This window comes from Myxine glutinosa, chromosome 2 (genome assembly GCF_964187855.1).
Source record: "Myxine glutinosa chromosome 2, kmMyxGlut1.1, whole genome shotgun sequence".
Lineage (NCBI taxonomy): Eukaryota > Metazoa > Chordata > Myxini > Myxiniformes > Myxinidae > Myxine > Myxine glutinosa.
The window spans coordinates 62,893,002-62,912,662 of NC_136262.1; the positions used below are offsets into that span (position 1 = coordinate 62,893,002).

The following is a 19,661-nucleotide window of genomic DNA, read 5'->3' on the forward strand; positions in this document are numbered from 1 at the left end:
CCCCCGACCCCCTGTAAAAGCACACTAACCCCAGTTGCCGTCTTCTCTGACAATGGCAAAATGCCCTCCAGCATCAACGATTGGTGGGCTCCTGTGTCCCTCAATACCCTAACTGGCTTCTGGTTACTCGGGTCACCATCCAGCGACACGAACCCCTCTGAAATGAAAGGTTTGTAGCCCTCATGAACAAGGTTCCCCTGGGACGCCGTACCTTTGACAGGGGAATCTTCACCAGGCTCTGCTCTCCAATAATGATTTCTCACACTTGCCAGTGCATTCGGAGTCGCACTAGACTGATTCCGTTCCGGGTTCTCCCTTTTCCTGAGGTAACATTGGGACATCAAGTGTCCAGTTTTATGGCAAAAAGCACAAGTAGGCCCGGAGGAGAACCTCGATCGGCCTTGAGCCCCCAGGAAAATAAGTTTGTCTTGGGCCCGTAGCCCTCTGATTTCTAACAGTTGGGGTATCAGAGTTGTCCCCATAATCATCTCGAGGCCGCCGCCATGTATTGTCGTTCTCCGCACCGGGTGTTCCATAACTCCCCTGCTGAAGTCTAGGCGAGGAGTTAGGTTTGTGGACCCCTATCCGGTGTGTTAAGGCATAATCATCTGCCATGGTGGCTGCGTCCCACAACTTTGGTACTTTCTTTTCCTGCAGGTACACTTTGATGTCCTCGTGGACACACTGTTGAAATTCCTTCACCAGGATCAAGTCACGCAATGCTTCGAAGTCTTTCCCGACTCCTTTTGACTCACACCACCGATCAAACATATTTTCTTTCATTCTGGCAAACTCCACATGGGTCTCACTCTCCCTCTTCCTGGCATTCCTGAATTTTTGCCGGTAAGCTTCAGGAACCAACTCATAGGCTTTGAGAATGTGCTTCTTCAATACCTCATAATCTGCACATTGGTCCATTGGTAGCGCCGAATAAATATCTTGAGCTTTACCCACCAGCACACTTTGCACTAGTATGGTCCAGGCCTCCTCCGGCCAGTTTAACTGTCGAGCCACTTTCTCAAAGTGTGGAAAAAATTTAGCGACTTCCTTTTCACTGAAGGGTGGAACCAGCCTCACGTCTGCCCACATCCCAGGTGTTCTGGCTAGGTGTCGGCCCAGTCAGCAAGGGTGGAACCTCTCCCCGTTCTCTCATTAACTCCAGCTCCTTGAATTTAATTTCTTGCTGAAGCACCATGTCACGTTCCTTTAATTCCCTTTCGGCCTTTCTCTCCTCTGCTTCGAGTTCCCTTGCAGCTCTCCTCTTCTCTGCTTTTCTCCCTTCTAACCTTTCCTGGAGTTCTCGTTCCACTCTCCTTTCCTCTGCTTGTTTCTCTTCTCTCCTCTCTTCTGCTTTCCTTTCCTCTTCTGATCTTTCCTTTTCTGCTTTCCTTTCTTCTTCTGCTCTTTCCTTTCCTCTGTTTTCATCCTTTCTAACCTTTCCTGGAGTTCTCGTTCCACTCTCCTTTCTTCTGCTTGTTTCTCTTCTCTCCTCTCTTCTGCTTTCCTTTCCTCTTCTGATCTTTCCTTTTCTGCTTTCCTTTCTTCTTCTGCTCTTTCCTTTTCTGCTTTCCTTTCTTCTTCTGCTCTTTCCTTTTCTGCTTTCCTTTCTTCTTCTGCTCTTTCCTTTTCTGCTTTCCTTTCTTCTTCTGCTCTTTCCTTTTCTGCTTTCCTTTCTTCTTCTTTGATCCGTTCCTGGCTCCGTAATTGCAACTCCAGTTTCCGGAGCTCAACGTCTTCTGGTTCTTCGGGTAGCCACTCCCAGGCTAACTCGTCCCATGTTCCTAATCCCACCATAGATTGTATCACCGCGGTCTGCAACTCTGCCTTCCTCAAATTAGTTCGGACCTCCAAGTTAAAATGTTTGGCCAATTTCAAGAGGTCCGATTTTAGTAACGCTCGGAACTGTGCCTCACTCGGGGTTACCGCAAAGTTCTGTGCCACAAACGCCATGGTGCCTATCGTTAACACCTGTTAACCTTCACCCAAGACTTTACCACAATTTCCCAAAAATTTACCAATTAATACTTAATTAATAAATTTTAATTAATAAAAATATTATTTTATTATTTTATACAATTTTATATCCCGGAATTCAATTGGACGAGCCCCCAATTCTGTTACGTGGTCCTCCCGGTGACTACCTGGTCTCGGTGACCCCCGGACCGTGAGAGGAACCCCGCCAGAAAGATATATGATTTATATGCTTTCGTAACGCAATCAATATGAATTCCAGTCAATAAGAAACCCCACACCAAGGATCATTAATCAATAATATATTCCCAATCAATCAACAACAATCAACAATCAATCAACAATATTACTAAGATGGCCATCTCATATATTTCCCCCCTTGACCCCACTCACTGCACCCTCCATAGTCACTGTCCCTCACAATGTCTCTGGGCCCCTCCAGACCAAGGTGAAGGTCGACTTCTCCGCACACGGGCGGTTGAACGGACCCCTGGCTGACGTGCTCCAAACGTGCACGTCCCGTACCAGGAACGGTTGCTGCAGCGGACACCTCCTCGGGATGCCACCGGGGTCGGAGCCCGTGATCGCGGCCTCTGGGCTGTGAACGGCTCGCAAAGCGTGCGAGGCCCAAGGTGCGACCCGTACACGCCCTCGGAGGCGCCGAGGCGAACAGTGCCGGATGCTTGGTTCCTTCCAGGAACCCACGGCAACCTGACACGTAACAGGCAATCACCCCGCGCAGGTAGCTCCTCTCGCCAGACGGGCTTTTCAAACTCAACGTTCCCAAAGCAGGTAAAGATCGACTCGGCTCGCGTCGGAGCTGGTCGAGGATCAAGATGGCCGCTTCTCTCCAGACCTTGTCTTTCCTTTTTTTCTCTTCCGGTTCACGATCCCGTTTCCGGCCTCGTTCTTACCAGGAGCGCTTCTAACCATTTAACCACAACAACCTTTAATAAAACTAGGGCATGCCCGTACTATATCTATATCTAAAATTATATCCCCCCCCTCTATTTACATGAAATGGTTTGGTCCAAAGCGAACGGCTTGCGAGTACGGTGACAATCCCCCCCCTCTATTTACATGAAATGGTTTGGTCCAAAGCGAACGGCTTGCGGAGTTTGGTAAAGAAATCGCCATAGCATGCACAAACGCGCAGGAAAGCGAAAGAATCGCAAATTAGTTTTAATTAGTTTTAAAACATAGTTTAACGCCAACATAGCGGCAACATAGTTTGCCAACGTGAAATAAATGAATACGCTCTCAAATGTGCCGTCCGAGGCAGAGTCTGTTCGCCACGTTCGGCACACGTGATAGCTCGCTGCTCTCTGATTGGTTGAATCGTCATGAACCTCATGAACATCACTGCTGCTGATCATCTTGAAGATCTGAAAGAGTAGCAAAAAGAATATTTACCAAATTGAAATAACAAGAAACATCCACACATCAGATTACCTGAGCAGATTTACATATTTTAGGCCCTGACGGATAGTTGAAGGTGAGACATTATTGTGAATGGGCACGATTCACAATGTATGGGATAATACCTGTTTACTCAATCATGCTTTAACTGGTTTTTACGGGACTTCTTGACCCCTAAAACATGGGCATAGACACCAAAATCATCACTCCAGGGTAAATAGTAAATGACTTATAGCCATTTTAGGGGATTGCCGGCCATGTTGGACGCCATATTGGAAATGACAACTTTCCGGGGGTCGGATTTCTATAGACTTTTTACGGCGTAGCCCATCGGGCAAAGCCGTCTAGAACAGTGTTTGCCCGTCTGTATGTATGTATGTATGTGATTTGCCCGTCTGTTAGTAAAACTTACGTCATGGATTCCTCCAAATGTCTTTGTTTAATGTTATAATGTATGTATGTATGTATTTATGTATGTATGTATGTCCCCTCAAACGTATACCAATCAGAGCTGAGGATCTGGTCACATGACAGTGTGATGTGATTACGTCTGTCATTACGGCAGTACGGCGGCTGACTCTACACACTCTGCCATTTTTATTTATATGCCGTTCATGCCGAACATATCATCAAACCTGTCATATATCACAATCGCCATGCTCTAGCTTTACGTTTTTCATTCAGTGTGAAACACAAACAAACCGATTGTTAAAATGACCATGAAATATCAAAATCATCGGCGTTACGGATCTTCAAACAAAACGGTACGTATAGGCCTTAGGCGTTATGCCTCATCTTCGGACCGCTTCGGACAAATTAAGCCCAGGTTTCTTAATACAGTCGTGTATCGTTTCAGTATTATCATTTTCGTAATAATAATAAAGTAAATATAACCATAACACTTTAATCCCAATGTCATAAATACAAAGTTGATGGATTGAAGCGGTGTATGGTTCATGAATCAGTGATAAGCGGTGTTCGGCACTAATATTAATAATTGCAAAAGTAAGGAATTAGCCTCGGTTTTTAAAAATCATTTTCGAAATATAACGCTAATATTATAGTAAATCTAATTGTAACACTAATCCCTTCGAAGTGATTGCAAATGTACTGGAAGTTAAAATATATCATCTTCTACATATTAAAGTAGCGGCAGTTTTGTGTCCTTACGTCATTACGTCTATGATGTCATTACGACAGCTTACTCCACCGACCGACATTTTAATTTACTAGCACACCCGATCACTACGGGAGCTCAGGAAGGGTCATTCCTCTTTGGGGTATATAAGATTACAGTCGATCTATGGTCGGGTCTCACGAACATTGGGTGTGTGTTCATTTACCAAGTTTCTTGTGGAGAGATCGCTAAGTGGTTTAAGTATTCGAGCAAGCACTCCATTCAAAACCCTTAAGGAACGACTGGCTTGGCAAGCGCTAGCTAGCTGCTTGGTAAATGAGCACACCTCCAACCCTTGTGGGGTATATAGATTACAGTAGATCTTCCCTCAGTTCTGTTAGTAAAACTTACGTCATGGATGTCGGAATTCCTCCAAATGTCTTTGCTTAATGTTATAAACAGCATTAGCGACTGTTTGAAAAGCTAATCATGTGTGTTTGTGGTTTATAATAATTTACAAGCCCGGCTATGCCGCTGTTAGACTTTTGGTCTTGTTTTTCGTCATCAGTATAACCCAACAAACCAAAAACCATCAAAAAACCCTTTTGCAGCAAAAATTTTTACAATCAGCCCATTTAAAAAATATATAATGACGCAAATAATTTTTCAAGTGATTCTTCATCATTGGGAGATAGAGCCAAAAATGATATACATCATGATATTTCAAAAAGTTGTCATGATATGATATTTGATATTTCAAAAATATTTTGTTTATTATATTTGTTGATATACATGTTTCAAAAACATGATATTTCAAAAACGGATTATGACAAAATTTGGTGGATGAGTTGAGAAGATGACAACAAGCCGATTATATTTTGGTTCGGTCCAGATCCAGATCGGGCCGATCAGTGGGATACAAAACGTAAACTGTTCACTCGGCGAAGGTATGATGCGCTCCACTGAGTGCCGCTATAGTTGTTCCTGTTACAGTGCTGTACTGTATTACCATTATTATTACTAAAAAAATGAAAATGCCCTACTACATAGATATTGGGCTGACAGGATAGCCCAGAGGTAATTGGTGCCGACCTTTAAGCTTTTGAGTCTGGTTTTGAACCCCAACACAACTATAAAACATCACTCTTGTGCTTCAAGTGCATATTGTTGAATCAATGAGTGCGCTGTCCTTTAGAGGGACATTAAGCTGGTATCCTGTCTACTAAGCATTCGGTGGTGGACATTAAGGATCCCTTATGGCCTTTATCGTTCCAACGTCGAGCTCCTTTGAGTGTCGTAGTGGATCATTGGCCTGTGTTGCATTGCACTTCCAAAACATTTTGCAACACAGAGACACATGGCCTGTATGGCCTCTGTGACTGAAACATTTAATTTTGTTAGACAGTCGTTTTGACCTAAAAACACAAAGTAAAAAAACAAACCGAAAAGCATTTCCTACACGACAATTTTCGCAGTCTTTGACTAAGGTAAATGGCCTTTACGGCGTTTTACACCAACTTATTGATGTGTAACATCACATGACCCAGTAAAAATCGCAAACACCTAAATATCATTACACCCACATGAGAACAGGTTTTGTCACATTTATTTTGCGGGTTGTTTTATGCTTAACAGCCTATTATGTGTGAGCAATATCCAGAGTTTTGGGGGACAATAGTTCTGTTCTGACTTACTGATTTATCAAATGACAAAGCTTTAAGATTGACCTAGCTTTAGATACAGATTTTGATTCATACAATTGGTTAAACCTCTTATTGGTTACAAACTAAACCAATATTACTGTTCTGTCTGAAGGCCTATTCAGTACTGCCAAAGCTCGCATACTCTTTTCGAGCTTTAGATACAGTCTGTCATTCTTTATTCCTGTCCACAGTCTCTGCCTCCATGACGTCCAAGGCGAACGTCCCACTCTTGGGTTACAGACTTCCTCTACTCTCACGTAGCCAACATGTGGCTCTCAATGGAATCCTTACATCTCCTCTCCCTGTCAACGCTGGAGTGCATTGTTCTGGGCCTGTCCAATTCCTAATCCTCATCAACGATCTCTCTGACTCTCAAAAATCGTCTTTATTTCTTTGCTGATGACACCACACTTTTCTGTGACATCACTCATCCTTCAAACAGACAGGCAAGCAGCCTCTTCCTTCTCTTCAGACTTTGACAAAATAACAGACAGGTCAAACAAGTGGAACATGTCTTTCAATCCTGACAAATCTCACACTCTTACTATGTCTCTCCGAAAAGACCGACTGGACAACCCTCCCATAGATTTTCTCAACAATCCTCTCCAAGAAGTTCTGTCACTCAAGCCTTTGGGTCTCACTATCTGCCATGATCTTTCCTGGGAAAACCACATTTCCAAGCTGGCCTCCAAAGCCAGTCGCTGACTGGGCATCCTCCTTCGTGCGAAGTCCTTCCTTGGCACACCTGAGCTCCTCATCACATACAATGTTTTCATCCGCAGTTCAATGGAATACTGTTCTCCCCTCTGGGTTGGTGCTCCTGCCTCACACCTTGCTCGTCTTCACGCTGTTGAAACCAGCTAACTCCGAGGGCCTTTCACTCACTCACCGCAGGCAGGTTGGTGGTCTTTCTGTCTTCTACCGACTCCTATCCAGCCTTGCACCCCCAGCTCTATCTGTGCTCTGTCCCCCAAATATTCCTACAGGTCGCACAATATCCGCCAGTAACCCTCTTCTGGTGAAACAGCCAAAATCAAGACTCTCTGCTCACCTTCACTCCTTCTTTCCTCTTTTCTCCCGCCTCTGGAACAAACTCCCTCACTCTCTTCAATTTCACTCCTCTCTCCAGGTCTTTAAAACAGCTGTTCACCGCCATCTCTTATCTTCACCCCGCAGGCAGGTTGGTGGTCAGGTTGGTTCACCCCCATCCAAAACCTTGATCTCTTCGACCCCCATTAATTCACTCCCAGATCCACTTTTTTTGAAATTCCAACTTCTTTCCTGGAAGCTCAAGCAGTGTCCATGTGTTTTATACCTCTCCCACTCACCCCCCCTCCGCCCCGCCTTCCTATGCCTCCCCCCAAGCCCTCTCCCCTCCACAGATCTTCCGATGTCCCTGTTCTCTGCTGTTGTACTTGTGTGCTTCCCTCTCTCTCCCCATCTTGTCTCCCGCTCCCTTTATTATATGATTTGTGTGTCCGTTTTTTTTTTTGTGATTGATGTTAGCTCTTACACGAGCCTCCATCTTGTATACAAAAAAAAGAAGAAGAAAAAAAAAGTTGGCCTCCAAAGCCAGATGCCACCTGGGCATCCTCCGTCATTCAAAATCTTTTTTTGGCACACCTGACCTCCTATCCATCCACAAGGCCCTCATCTGTAGAATATGGCTCAGCAGAATTGATGTAATACGGCTCTCCCATCTGGGCTCACGGTGCCTGTGCCTCACACTTTGCTCAGCTTGATGCTGTGGAAACCAAGGCCTTCAGGATCATTGGAATCTTCAGCAATGAAGCTGTCTATGGACTATCACTTTGCCATCGTGGACAGATCGGTGGTCTCCCTGTCTTCTTCCATCTTCTTTCTGGTCTTGCACCCTCTGCCCTCTCTGTGCCTCCCCCATCCCCCTTCCTTCCCCCTCCCATGTTTCTGCAGGGTACACATGGTCCACCAGCAATCCCTCTTCTAGTGAAACTCCCAGAATTCAGAATCGCACCTATTATTTCCTGCTCAGGAAACCAACTTCCACATTCCCTTGACAGGGCCAAAAACGATATATAGCAGGATATATCAAAAAGTTATGGACGGATTTGGACGAAACTTGGTGGACCCGTTGGGTGTGTGACAAGGAAGAATCGATTCGATTTTGGTGAAGATATGAATATGGATTCGGATACGAGAATTATTTAATTTTTAAGTGATTCTTCACTATTGAGAGATTGGGCGAAAAGCGATATATAGCATCATATTAAAAAAAGTTATGGATGACTTATGACGAAACTAGGTGGATGCGTTTGATAGGTGACAAGAACAAGCCGATTCGATTTTGGTTCAGGTCCGAATCCAGATCCGGCGTGTCAGTGGGATGCAAAACAAACTGTTCAGCCTGGCGGAGGTATGCGCTCTACCGAGTGCCGTTCTAGTTTTGCTTCTGTATTCATCTTATCCACTACCCCTGCATTATCCCCCTACCCCTCATCCTTGCATGCACATCCATTGTTGTCTGGGTCCATTTATTTTATCTCTAGGCCCTGCTGTCGCATTTCTCCCTTCACTCGTTGATGTTATGTTGTTATGCTGACCTTTTGTTATGTTGCGTCCGTTCTGTGTTCCAGCTCTTCCACGAGCCTTGACACTGTATACAAAAAAATGGCACTGTGGGATCTTTAACCTCTATAAACGAATGCTAGCAGACTGGACGCCCAGTTAGATGTCCATCTGAGGACTGGCACACACATTGATGAATCACCCTGCCGGAGAAACACCAGGATGACAGTTTAGACAAATCAGAGAAGAGTGTGCGTACCATAAGGCTATTCTGCTAACCATGGGTTACAAAAGTCGTTTTTGCTTCATACACCACCCCATGCACCCACCGACCTTGGTCATCAGCAATTTTGCACATCAAATGAGTTCAAAATCTACTGCGATGCACCAGATTATAAGTGGGTGGACGAGCTGTTGGCATGGCGAGTGCTTTAGAGTCCGAAGGGCCGGAACAAAAGCAGTGCTGCGTTAATGGGCCAGGCTGCAGCGTGCTTTTGCAGGCCTCATTAGGCCCAGAGAACTCAAAGTGGAACAACCAAAGACTCTCCGGGAATAAGCATTGCCCATGGACCGCATCCCTGACATGCGCTAGGCTTTCATCTGGGGTGATGGGTCGTAAAACTTACAACACGTCAGACATGTTTAGATCCGATTCGGCACCTGCAATTTGCCTTACATCATAAATGGCTTTGATAATTTTTGATTTAATAAATGCGGCAGAAGTTTGAACTCAATAAGAATTACAAAAATAAACTTTCCAGACTACTGAGGAATAAATCCGGTTTGATATGACTTTGAACCTTTTCTAGGCCTCGTTTGAGCTTCAAGCCAACAGACCCACCTGAAATCACCTTCTCAAATTCCTGGCTGGCTGATAGCGAGATTAGATTATATTAGACTTGCATACAAAGCACAAAGCACAGCAGTAAACAAACAAAACAAAAAAAAAATATATATTTACAGTCACGTGAAAAAGTAAGTACACCCCATGTAAAGTTTTGACTTTTTCAACATATTTCAACATACAGCTATTTGATCTTCATTTCAACAATATTGATAGATAAAGATGATAAAATATAACAAATATCATGAAACATTTACATTTTGTATACCATTGTATAATTTAAATAAACATAAATGCAAATTTCGCATGTGGAAAAAGTAAGTACACCCTTGGCTCTAATAGGTGGTATTGCCCCCTTTGGCAGAAACAACTTCAAGTAGGCGTTTCGTATAACTGTCTACCAGTCTCTGACATCGACTGGGAGAAATTTTTGCCCACTCCTCCATGCAGAATTCTTTCAGCTGTGCGATGTTTGAGGGGTTTCTTGCATGCACGGCTCGTTTCAAATCCCCCCACAACATCTCGATGGGATTTAGATCCAGGCTTTGACTTGGCCATTCCAGAACCCTCCATTTCTTTCTATTCAGCCATTCCTTGGTGGATTTACTGGTATGTATAGGGTCATTGTCATGTTGCAAGGTCCACCTTCGGTTGAGCTTCAACTTTCCGACAGATGGCCTCACATTATCCTCAAGCACCCTCTGGTACAATGAAGAATTGATAGTGGATTATATGATGGTGAGCTTCCCAGGCCCTGATGCAGCAAAGCTGCCCCAAACCATAATATTTCTACCACCATGCTTTACAGTTGGTATCAGGTTCTTGTGGTCAAATGCTGTCTTTGGTTTTCGCCAAACATGTCTTCTGGTACTGTGGCCAAATAGCTCTACCTTTGACTCATCTGTCCAGAGCACATTGTTCCAGAAGTGCTGGTCTTTGCCTAGGTGTTCATTGGCAAACTTTAGTCTTGCCCTGATGTTCTTTCTGGACAGCAAAGGTTTCCTCCTGGCACACCTCCCATGTAGATCAAATTTGTGCAGTCTCTTTCTAATGGGAGACTCGTGCACTTTGACATCAACAGTGGCAAGAGCTACCTGTAGGTCCCGTAATGACATTCTGGGGTTCTTAGAGACTTCTTTCTGCATCTTGCGGTCTGCTCTCGGGCTGAACTTGCTGGGGCGGCCTGGCCTGAACAAGTTGGCAGTTGTTTGGAATCTTCTCCACTTGTAGATGATCTTCCGGACAGTCGAATGATTGATTTCAAATTGTTTGGAGATCTTTTAAAATCCATTCCCAGACTCGTAGGCATCTATAACCTTCTTTCTGAAGGCCTCAGAGAGCTCTTTTGATCTAGGCATGGTGACGCCGCACACGTCAACAACAAAGAGCAAACCAAACTAAATGTCTGAGGTTTAAATAAGACAGGTTCCTACAAGATCCTCTCGAATGATGCTCTAATCATTTGCACCTGAGCTGGTGCACCTGATTCTAATTTTAGGTATTTGAAGTAGTGATAAATGTAGGGGTGTACTTACTTTTTCCACATGCGAAATTTGCATTTATGTTTATTTAAATTATACAATGGACTACAAAATGTAAATGTTTCATGATATTTGTTATATTATATCACCTTTATCTATCAATATTGTTGAAATGAAGATCAAATAGCTGTATGTTGAAATATGTTGAAAAAGTCAAAACTTTACATGGGGTGTACTTACTTTTTCACGTGACTGTATATATATATATATGTGTGTGTGTGTGTGTGTGTGTGTGTTGGGTGCCCATGGTCCACCAGAAATTCCCCCTTATAGTGAAACTTAAATCAGCTTGCAGTGTTAATGTAAGAAATTTCTGAGGTTATCCCACAGACTCTAACTCAGTGGGCTGTCGGTGCATTATCGATGAAGTCCTTGCATTTGAATCAGGGGTTGAGACTAAATTTTTTCACACTTGCAGGAATTTAATCCCGTTTAATATAAATTTTTTATATGTATATATATATAGTGCATTCAGAAAGTATTCAGACCCCTTCACTTTTTTCACATTTGGTTATGTTGCAGCCTTGTGCTGAAATCGTTTAAATTCATTTTTTCCCTCATCAATCTACACTCAATACCCCATAATGACAACGAGAAAACAGGATTTTAGAAAGTTTATCAAATGTATTAAAAAGAAAAAACTGAAATATCACATTAACATTAGGATTCAGACCCTTAACTCAGTACTTAGTTGAAGCACCTTTGGAGGCGATTACAGCCTCGAGTCTTCTTGGGTATGACGTGACAAGCTTTGCACACCTGGATTTGGGGATTTTCTGCCATTCTTCTCTGCAGATCCTCTCAAGCTCTGTCAGTTGGATGGGGACCGTCGGTGAACAGCCATTTTCAGGTCTCTCCAGAGATGTTCGATTGGTTTCAAGTCAGGGCTCTGGCTGGGCTACTCATGGACCTTCACAGAGTTGTCCCTAAGCCACTCCTGCGTTGTCTTGGTTGTGTGTTCAGGGTCATTGTCCTGTTGGAAGGTGAACCTTTGGCCCAGTCTGAGGTCCTGAGCGCTCTGTTTCAGGTTTTCATTAAGGATATCTCTGTACTTTGCTCCGTTCATTGTTCCCTCAACCCTGACCAGTCCTCCAGTCCCTGCTGCTGAAAAACACCCCTACAGCATGATGCTGCCACCACCATGCTTCACCTTCGGGATGGTATTGGGCAGGTGATGAGCGGTGCCTGGTTTCCTCCAGACATGACGTTTAGAATTGAGGCCAAACAGTTCAATCTTGGTTTCATCAGACCACAGAATCTTGTTTCTCACAGTCTGAGAGTCCTTTAGGTGCTTTTTTTGCAAACTCCAAAGTGGGCTTTCATGTGTCTTTCACTGAGGAGAGGCTTTCGTCTGGCCACTCTGCCATAAAGCCCAGATCGGTGGAGTGTTGCAGTGATGGTTGTCCTTCTGGAAGTTTCTCCCATCTCCACACAGGATCTCTGGAGCTCAGCCAGAGTGACCATCGGGTTCTTGTTCACCTCTCTTACCAAGGCCCTTCTCCCCCGATTGCTCAGTTTGGCCGGGCGGCCAGCTTTTGGAAGAGTCCTGGTTGTTCAAAACTTCTTCCATTTAAGAATTATGGAGGTCACTGTGCTCTTGGGAAGCTTCAATGCAGCAGAAATCTTTTTGTAGGCTTCCCCAGGTCTGCGCCTCGACACAATCCTTTCTGAATGCACTGTGTATACATATTGTACAATATAAATAAGCTTCCATAGTCTTTCACTCCTCTCTGCAATGTTTGCACTTTGTGGCCTAACTTATATGCACAATTAATAATCAACAGCATGCTCTGCAAATTCCCATGGGAACATATGCAAATTCGACCAAACAATAAAGCATCCATCAGGCATGCTTTTGAATGCATTGCCGTGCCCAGAACGATTGTCTCTGACTGGATAGATAAATTCATATCACTGGGAAATCAATTCGGCATTTAATACGATCATAACGCGTGCAATATTAAAAGTTGATGCTGGCCATCTTGGATTTCTCATCAGGCCAAACGACTTTGATGCAATCCCATCGCTGCAGTCATTGAATGGTGCTCAGGTCGCTCTTACATGGCATTCTTTGAGGCCGAATGAGAGGTTTAAACAAAATTAAAGTTGACAGGAATATCGTGGGTCGAGCAGCATATCCGGAGGGGTTAATTACAATGTGGAGCTCCAGCCACACAAACCTCCCTCACTTCCTTCGTTTATAAAGAGCGATTAACACAAAACAATTCCAATGATTCTATCTCGAGTTTGTGAAAGGTGATGGATTTACAGGTGGACCTTTTAGATTGAATAATGGTGGAAGTTATCTTGCCACTTGGGGGAATTACACCAGAGCTTATGTCCAAAGCAAATTCATTCATCCACAGTTTGATCTCTGTGAATGAAAGGTTTTGAATGGTCATGTCTCAGATGCATCGATCTGAATGAATCGAGTGCAAAAGCAAACACAAGTGACAAAATATCTTGAAAAAAAGTCAAATTTTTTTTTTTTGAGGTTGGTCATTGCATAAAAGTTCTGCGGAGGAGAAGAACCACTTGATTAATGCTTTCTCCCTTTGGTTGGGGGTAAGTGGATTTGGGGGAGGGATATCAGCGTGATTGGGGGGAATTTATGTCCCAGGAAAAAAGATCAATGACATGGCTATTGTGAGATATCGTCTGGTTGGACATCAATGGAATAACAATGTGAATCCTCCCTCGTTCAGCACTGGTAGAAAGAAAAGCTTCTTCTTTCATATGCAGCAAATTGCAGCGGGTAGCATTAAGCTGCAGCCGTGTCGCTGCTGCAGTGCTCCTGTAGGTTAGAGTGGGCCTGACATTCGAACGAAGGTTGCAGGAGTTTAGAATTCGACTAGAGTAGAGTGATAGCTCGTCCTAAAAGATGCCGTGGGATCTTTAACATCCACCGACTAATGCTGGCAGACTGGATGCCCAGTTTAACTGATGAATTGCCCTCCCTGCGAAACACCAGGATGACGGTTTATAGCTGGGACGGGATTCTAACATAGGCTCAGAGGCGAGTGTGAAAAGATTCTTCGTCATGCTGCTCGGAGGTTCTTTTTCAGAAGTTGCTGCAATGCTGCATTTTTTTCCAAAATGCTTGTGGAACAATGGCAGTGAGCGCTAACTGATCTCTTGTGAACTCATCAGCGGTAAAGATGTGAGAGGAGGTGTGCAGAGAATAACCAGCAGAAGATGCGCAGCGTGATGACTTCGCTGCAATCCACATCCGCTAACAGTTCAGGTATGGAGTCGAGGTAGCCTGATGTTAAAAGTGATTCATAAGTTGATGGAAATTGTTTGTAATGGGATTGAGTATTGGGGCAAACAGAGATTTGGGGATGCATAAGCATGGATTCAAATCAACTTAGCTTCAGATAGCCCATAACTGTCTGCAACTGGTACACTGGGGGGCAGGAAGGTTGCGATTTGAGCAGGCCGGTTCAGATATACACCAATTAACAAATCGACAATTCGAGCTTCATAATTTCATTGGATTTGCCTCGCTTGTTCTTGGCATTTATGGAATTGTCATTTTGAAATCCATTTACAAAAAGTACACAGCAACAGAATGGTTAACAGTTGCTGCGGATCAATAGCAGTTATTCCGGCTGCATTCAGCCATTTTCTGGTTGTGTTTTTCTCCGACAGAAATTTCCCAAGGCAATGTAATTGCTGCATTATTTTCAGGACCATCTGCTTGCTCAGATCTATGTTCTCGGCAAGAATCGTTCAATGCAGAAGGAGTTCTTCCCCGCAGAGGGCAGTTTCCTCAATCTCTGCCTGTTATTTGGCTACGTGTTTCGTCGTTGACTCTTGGCAGTTCGAATGAGGACAATCTTGTGTAATTCCTGTGCACCATTTGTGTTTATCAATATCAGGCATGTCTCATTGCGAGTCGATGTTGTGACACAAAATCATTTCTCTTGAACAACATGTAGCCAACACTTAGAGTGGCCATTGGCCTTGTGAATGGCGAGATGTGTTCAAAACAAAAAAGACATCATACTTCAATGGTATCTGATGAAAATCCAAGGAGGTGGAAATGGAATAATAAACAAAACTTGCACATCACCAACTTGCTTCATTCTTAGGTTGATCGGAAAACAGATGCGGAATTATCTTTCATGAGGAATTATCATCATTACATTGCAATTCTAGAAAAGTGAAGCTTATGGGTTCTACGCGGCCTGTAGGCCAAAGCAACCTGAAGAAACTTAGCATAAAACAGCCAATGGTGTGCCCTAGGAAACAAAGTACCGTAGTGGAAAATTTGTGATTGTATTGTAGATACTCCACTTACCTCTGCAGGGCTAAGCTCATTAAGCATGATGACAGAGGAGCAGCAATAGTCGAACACGAGGCGCCAGAAGTCCTTCACAGTGTTAGGCAGTGGGTGTTGCGTCACAATAAAGGCTGAAGGCTGGTGATAGCTCTGTGAAGGTTTCAACACCAGTCGTAGGTTAGTAATGTGACCTGAGAGCGGACGCTCAAATCATTATGCCACCAAGTGTTGTTTTGTATATTTTGCAAGAGTAGGCCACATCCATAGAAAGTCTTAAAGATCAACTCTAATTGGATATGTAAGTTAATGCAATAGGAAAACCGAAGGTTCTAGATTTTGGACGTGTATTCCGGCTACTATCAGTACACTACTCAGGCAGAGGCCCAAGGGAATGCTGGCCGTTTCATTAACAACAGATGTCAGTATAATTAATCAACAGAACAGAAGAGCAAGGCTTGCAGAGAAGGGTAAAGGATGGAAAAGGCAGGACAGAAAGCTGCATTAACTGGCTGTGAAGAATGAAAGGTTTCATTAACAACCAGCACTCGGTATAGAGCATACCTCCGCCAGGCTGAACAGTTTTTGTTTTGTATCCCACTGATAGGCCGGATCTACATCTGAACCTGAACCCAAATCAAATCAGCTTGTTCTTGTCACCGATCCCAACTCATCGACCAAGTTTAGTCATGGATCGTCCATAACATTTTTAAATATCACGTTATATATCACATTTGCCCGATCTCAATGGTGAAGAATCACTTAAAAATTCAATAATTCTCGTATCCGAATCCATATTCAGATCTTCACCAAAATTGAATAGATTTTTCCTTGTCATATACCCAATCTGTCCACCAGGTTTCGTCCAAATCCGTCCACAACTTTTTGAGATATCCTGCTATATATCGTTTTTGGCCCTATCTCCCAATGGTGAAGAATCACTTTAAAAATTCTACGAGCCGAATCCGAATCCGGATATTCACCAAAATCTAATCATTTCGTCCTTATCAAATACACTACCTCTCTGCCAAATTTCGTCTTATTCACATTCAGACAGGCAAACAAATAAGAAAAATGTCGTGCATAGCACGATACTTGCGAAATCCCTAGAGTAAGTTGTTGGCGTATGATGACCTCAAAAATAGTTGGTGGTTGAATTCAGTTAGCTGATATGTAAATCCTCTTCAAATTTCAAGTTAATTGGATGAAAATTGAGGATATTAGAAATTCGAAAAACGTGGTTGACCTTTGGCCTATGTTGACCTTTTGGCCTTCGTTTATCTCAAAAATAGTTGGTGGTTGAATTCAGTTTGCTGACATGTAAATCCTATTCAAATTTCAAGTCAATCGGATGAAAATTGAGGATTTTAGAAATTCGAAAAAAGTGGTTGACCTTGGGCCTATGTTGACCTTTTGGCCTATGTTGATCTCAAAAATAGGTGGTGGTTGAATTCAGTTAGCTGATATGAAAATCCTAGTCAGATTTCAAGTCAATTGGATGAAAATTGAGGATATTAGAAATTTGAAAAAAAGTGGTTGACCTTTGGCCTATGTGGGACCTTTTGGCCTATGTTGATCTCAAAATAGTTGGTGGTTGAATTCAGTTAGCTGATATGAAAATCCTATTCAAATTTCAAGTCAATCGGACGAAAATTGAGGATATTAGAAATTTGAAAAAAAGTGGTTGACCTTTGGCTGAAGTTGACCTCAAATACATATAGGATTTTGTCGGAACACGAAATCTACCATTTGGTGAGGTTTCGTGAAGATCGGTTTAAAATTGTGACCTGCAGGCAAGTATAAGTGAGCGGACAGACAAACACACAAACCGGAGTGATCAACATACTTGCAATTTTTTTTTTTTTTTTTTTTTTGCCAAGTAACAAACAAACGGACTCAAATGCAATACCCTCTCCTCAGGCAAGGGTAATAAAATAATGAAGGACTACTTGTCTTGTGCAGGTACTCAATCCTTCTAAAATCGTCGGAGATAAAAATTAAAGAATACATCTAAGAGTCGGTTGGACCACCTTTGGCGTGATCTAGTTCTTGACATGACCATGTCCTGAAGTATGTCACATTTTGATGATTTGCAGGATTTATTTATGCCTGTGGTTTCTACAAAGCATCAAATGCTGTTGGTGATGTAAATTGGCTGCATGAGAGAGCGAGGCAAATAAGTGATATAATTTACCATGACAAATATGGACCTGGACTTTTAACTCGGGTCACATGAGCTCGTTGAGTTTTGCTCACCGCAGCCCAAGAAATGGCAAATCCTCAAGTTTTTCCTTCAGTAATGATATTTTAGAAAGGCATATTTTGCTGCTCGGTTCTTGAGATCCGCTAGTTAGCGAAGGGTTCAATAAAAGTGATGAGAAGGTGAGAAGAATGCTTTTATCAACTACCAACTGGCTTGGCATGTGTGCCAAAAAAAACGTTTTCTCGAGGATGAAGTGTGAGTAGCGATAAGAGGGATAGCTAGATAAATTGGCCTTTGCAAGTCGTTACCCTGGCCATGAGTCTAACAAACAATTGAAGCACATGATTGGCGTGTATAATTACAGACGTATGAATGTACGACTGCAGGTCACCAACTCATCATGATTAATGCGCCACTTAGCCCCCTTGGTGAACCTGTGAGGTTGATCAATAATTGAAAAGGCTTGTGCCGAGATACATTGGGTGACCAAGGACATGGCAAGCAACTGACAAAGTAAGAAAAATGTGTGAAGGAAGTGAAATGATTTATGGTTACAAAGAAAAATGCAAGCACATTATGTGTAGAAGCAGTTTGAGAAGGTGTGTGTGGTTCAGGCAAACAAAGATTTCTTTGTACCATGGAAGCGAAGTGAAAGATGATGTGAATACAAGCTTTATATAAACAATGACTCTGCCCTGAACCTATTGTCAGGTGTGCATTTTGAAATAGCAGGTGCAAATTATCCGAAATCTCCTAACATCAAATATGTGTCCCATTTCTCTTTTCCAACTGCAAAGTGTGCAAGACCCTTTTCTGGCCTCCAAAGCTTGGCAGGACAGAGGAGTAAAGCTGATGGCGAGTGAACGAAAGTGCGATGGCTTCCAAAGATAACAGGATTTTTTTGTTGTACAGTATCGGAAATGCACAGTTAAGTCTCATGGAAGAGTTAGAACACAGAATGGATCAGGATGTAACAGTACAAAAGGAACAGCAGAAAGAGAGGGTGTGGAAACACTAACAGTGGGGCTGAGGGACAAATATACACAAAGAATTAAGTTAAGCACCCCCCCCCGTTTTTTTACAACCTCGCACATTACAAGTTTGTTGTCGTCAAAACAGTGTAATATACCCATGATATTGCTATATTTTCTGGAGAAGTGATATTATGGTCACATAAAAACATAACAATCATGCCGTTTTCAATATTTTATTCTGAATAATTTAAGGTGAAATTTTTTGGGAATTTTAGGCATATTTTCACCTCAATTTAAGTATGGAGCTATAGGTCCATCACGGACAGTGTGGATGACGTTTATGTTTTCTAACGTACAGTCATTGTTCTGAGAAGACCTCTAGCGATCTTTGCGTCAATAACGTGTGTAGGACCCACGTGATCGGATCACTGACTCAACCCTACGTCTCATAGACCCTGTAAGCCGTCGTATGCGTTGCTGTGGCAGGTTGTTCCATTCCCGATGTAATGCACGTTCCAATTCATCCAGATTGGCTATTGGAGGGACCATCTTCGCAATTTGTCGTCCCAACATGTCCCAAACGTGCTCGAGGGGGTTCAACCTGCCACAGCAACGCATACGACGGCTTACAGGGTCTATGAGACGTAGGGTTGAGTCAGTGATCCGATCACGTGGGTCCTACACACGTTATTGACGCAAAGATCGCTAGAGGTCTTCTCAGAACAATGACTGTACGTTAGAAAACATAAACGTCATCCACACTGTCCGTGATGGACCTATAGCTCCATACTTAAATTGAGGTGAAAATATGCCTAAAATTCCCAAAAAATTTCACCTTAAATTATTCAGAATAAAATATTGAAAACGGCATGATTGTTATGTTTTTATGTGACCATAATATCACTTCTCCAGAAAATATAGCAATATCATGGGTATATTACACTGTTTTGACGACACCAAACTTGTAATGTGCGAGGTTGTAAAAAAACGGGGGGGGGGTGCTTAACTTAATTCTTTGTGTATAGATGAAGATGGACAAACAAGGGATGAGGTGAGAATGAGG

The 19,661-nt window shown here is 43.0% G+C and overlaps 1 protein-coding gene across 1 annotated transcript in view; it reads right to left on the bottom strand.

Annotated features, from left to right (window-relative positions):
- Nucleotides 1–19,661, bottom strand: part of PTPRK (protein tyrosine phosphatase receptor type K) — a 455,725-nt gene that overhangs the window by 20,400 nt on the left and 415,664 nt on the right. The window contains exon 29 of the mRNA XM_078772597.1: nucleotides 15,443–15,574. Within this exon, the coding sequence (XP_078628723.1) occupies nucleotides 15,443–15,574 (132 nt within the window). The remainder of the gene's footprint in view (nucleotides 1–15,442; nucleotides 15,575–19,661) is intronic.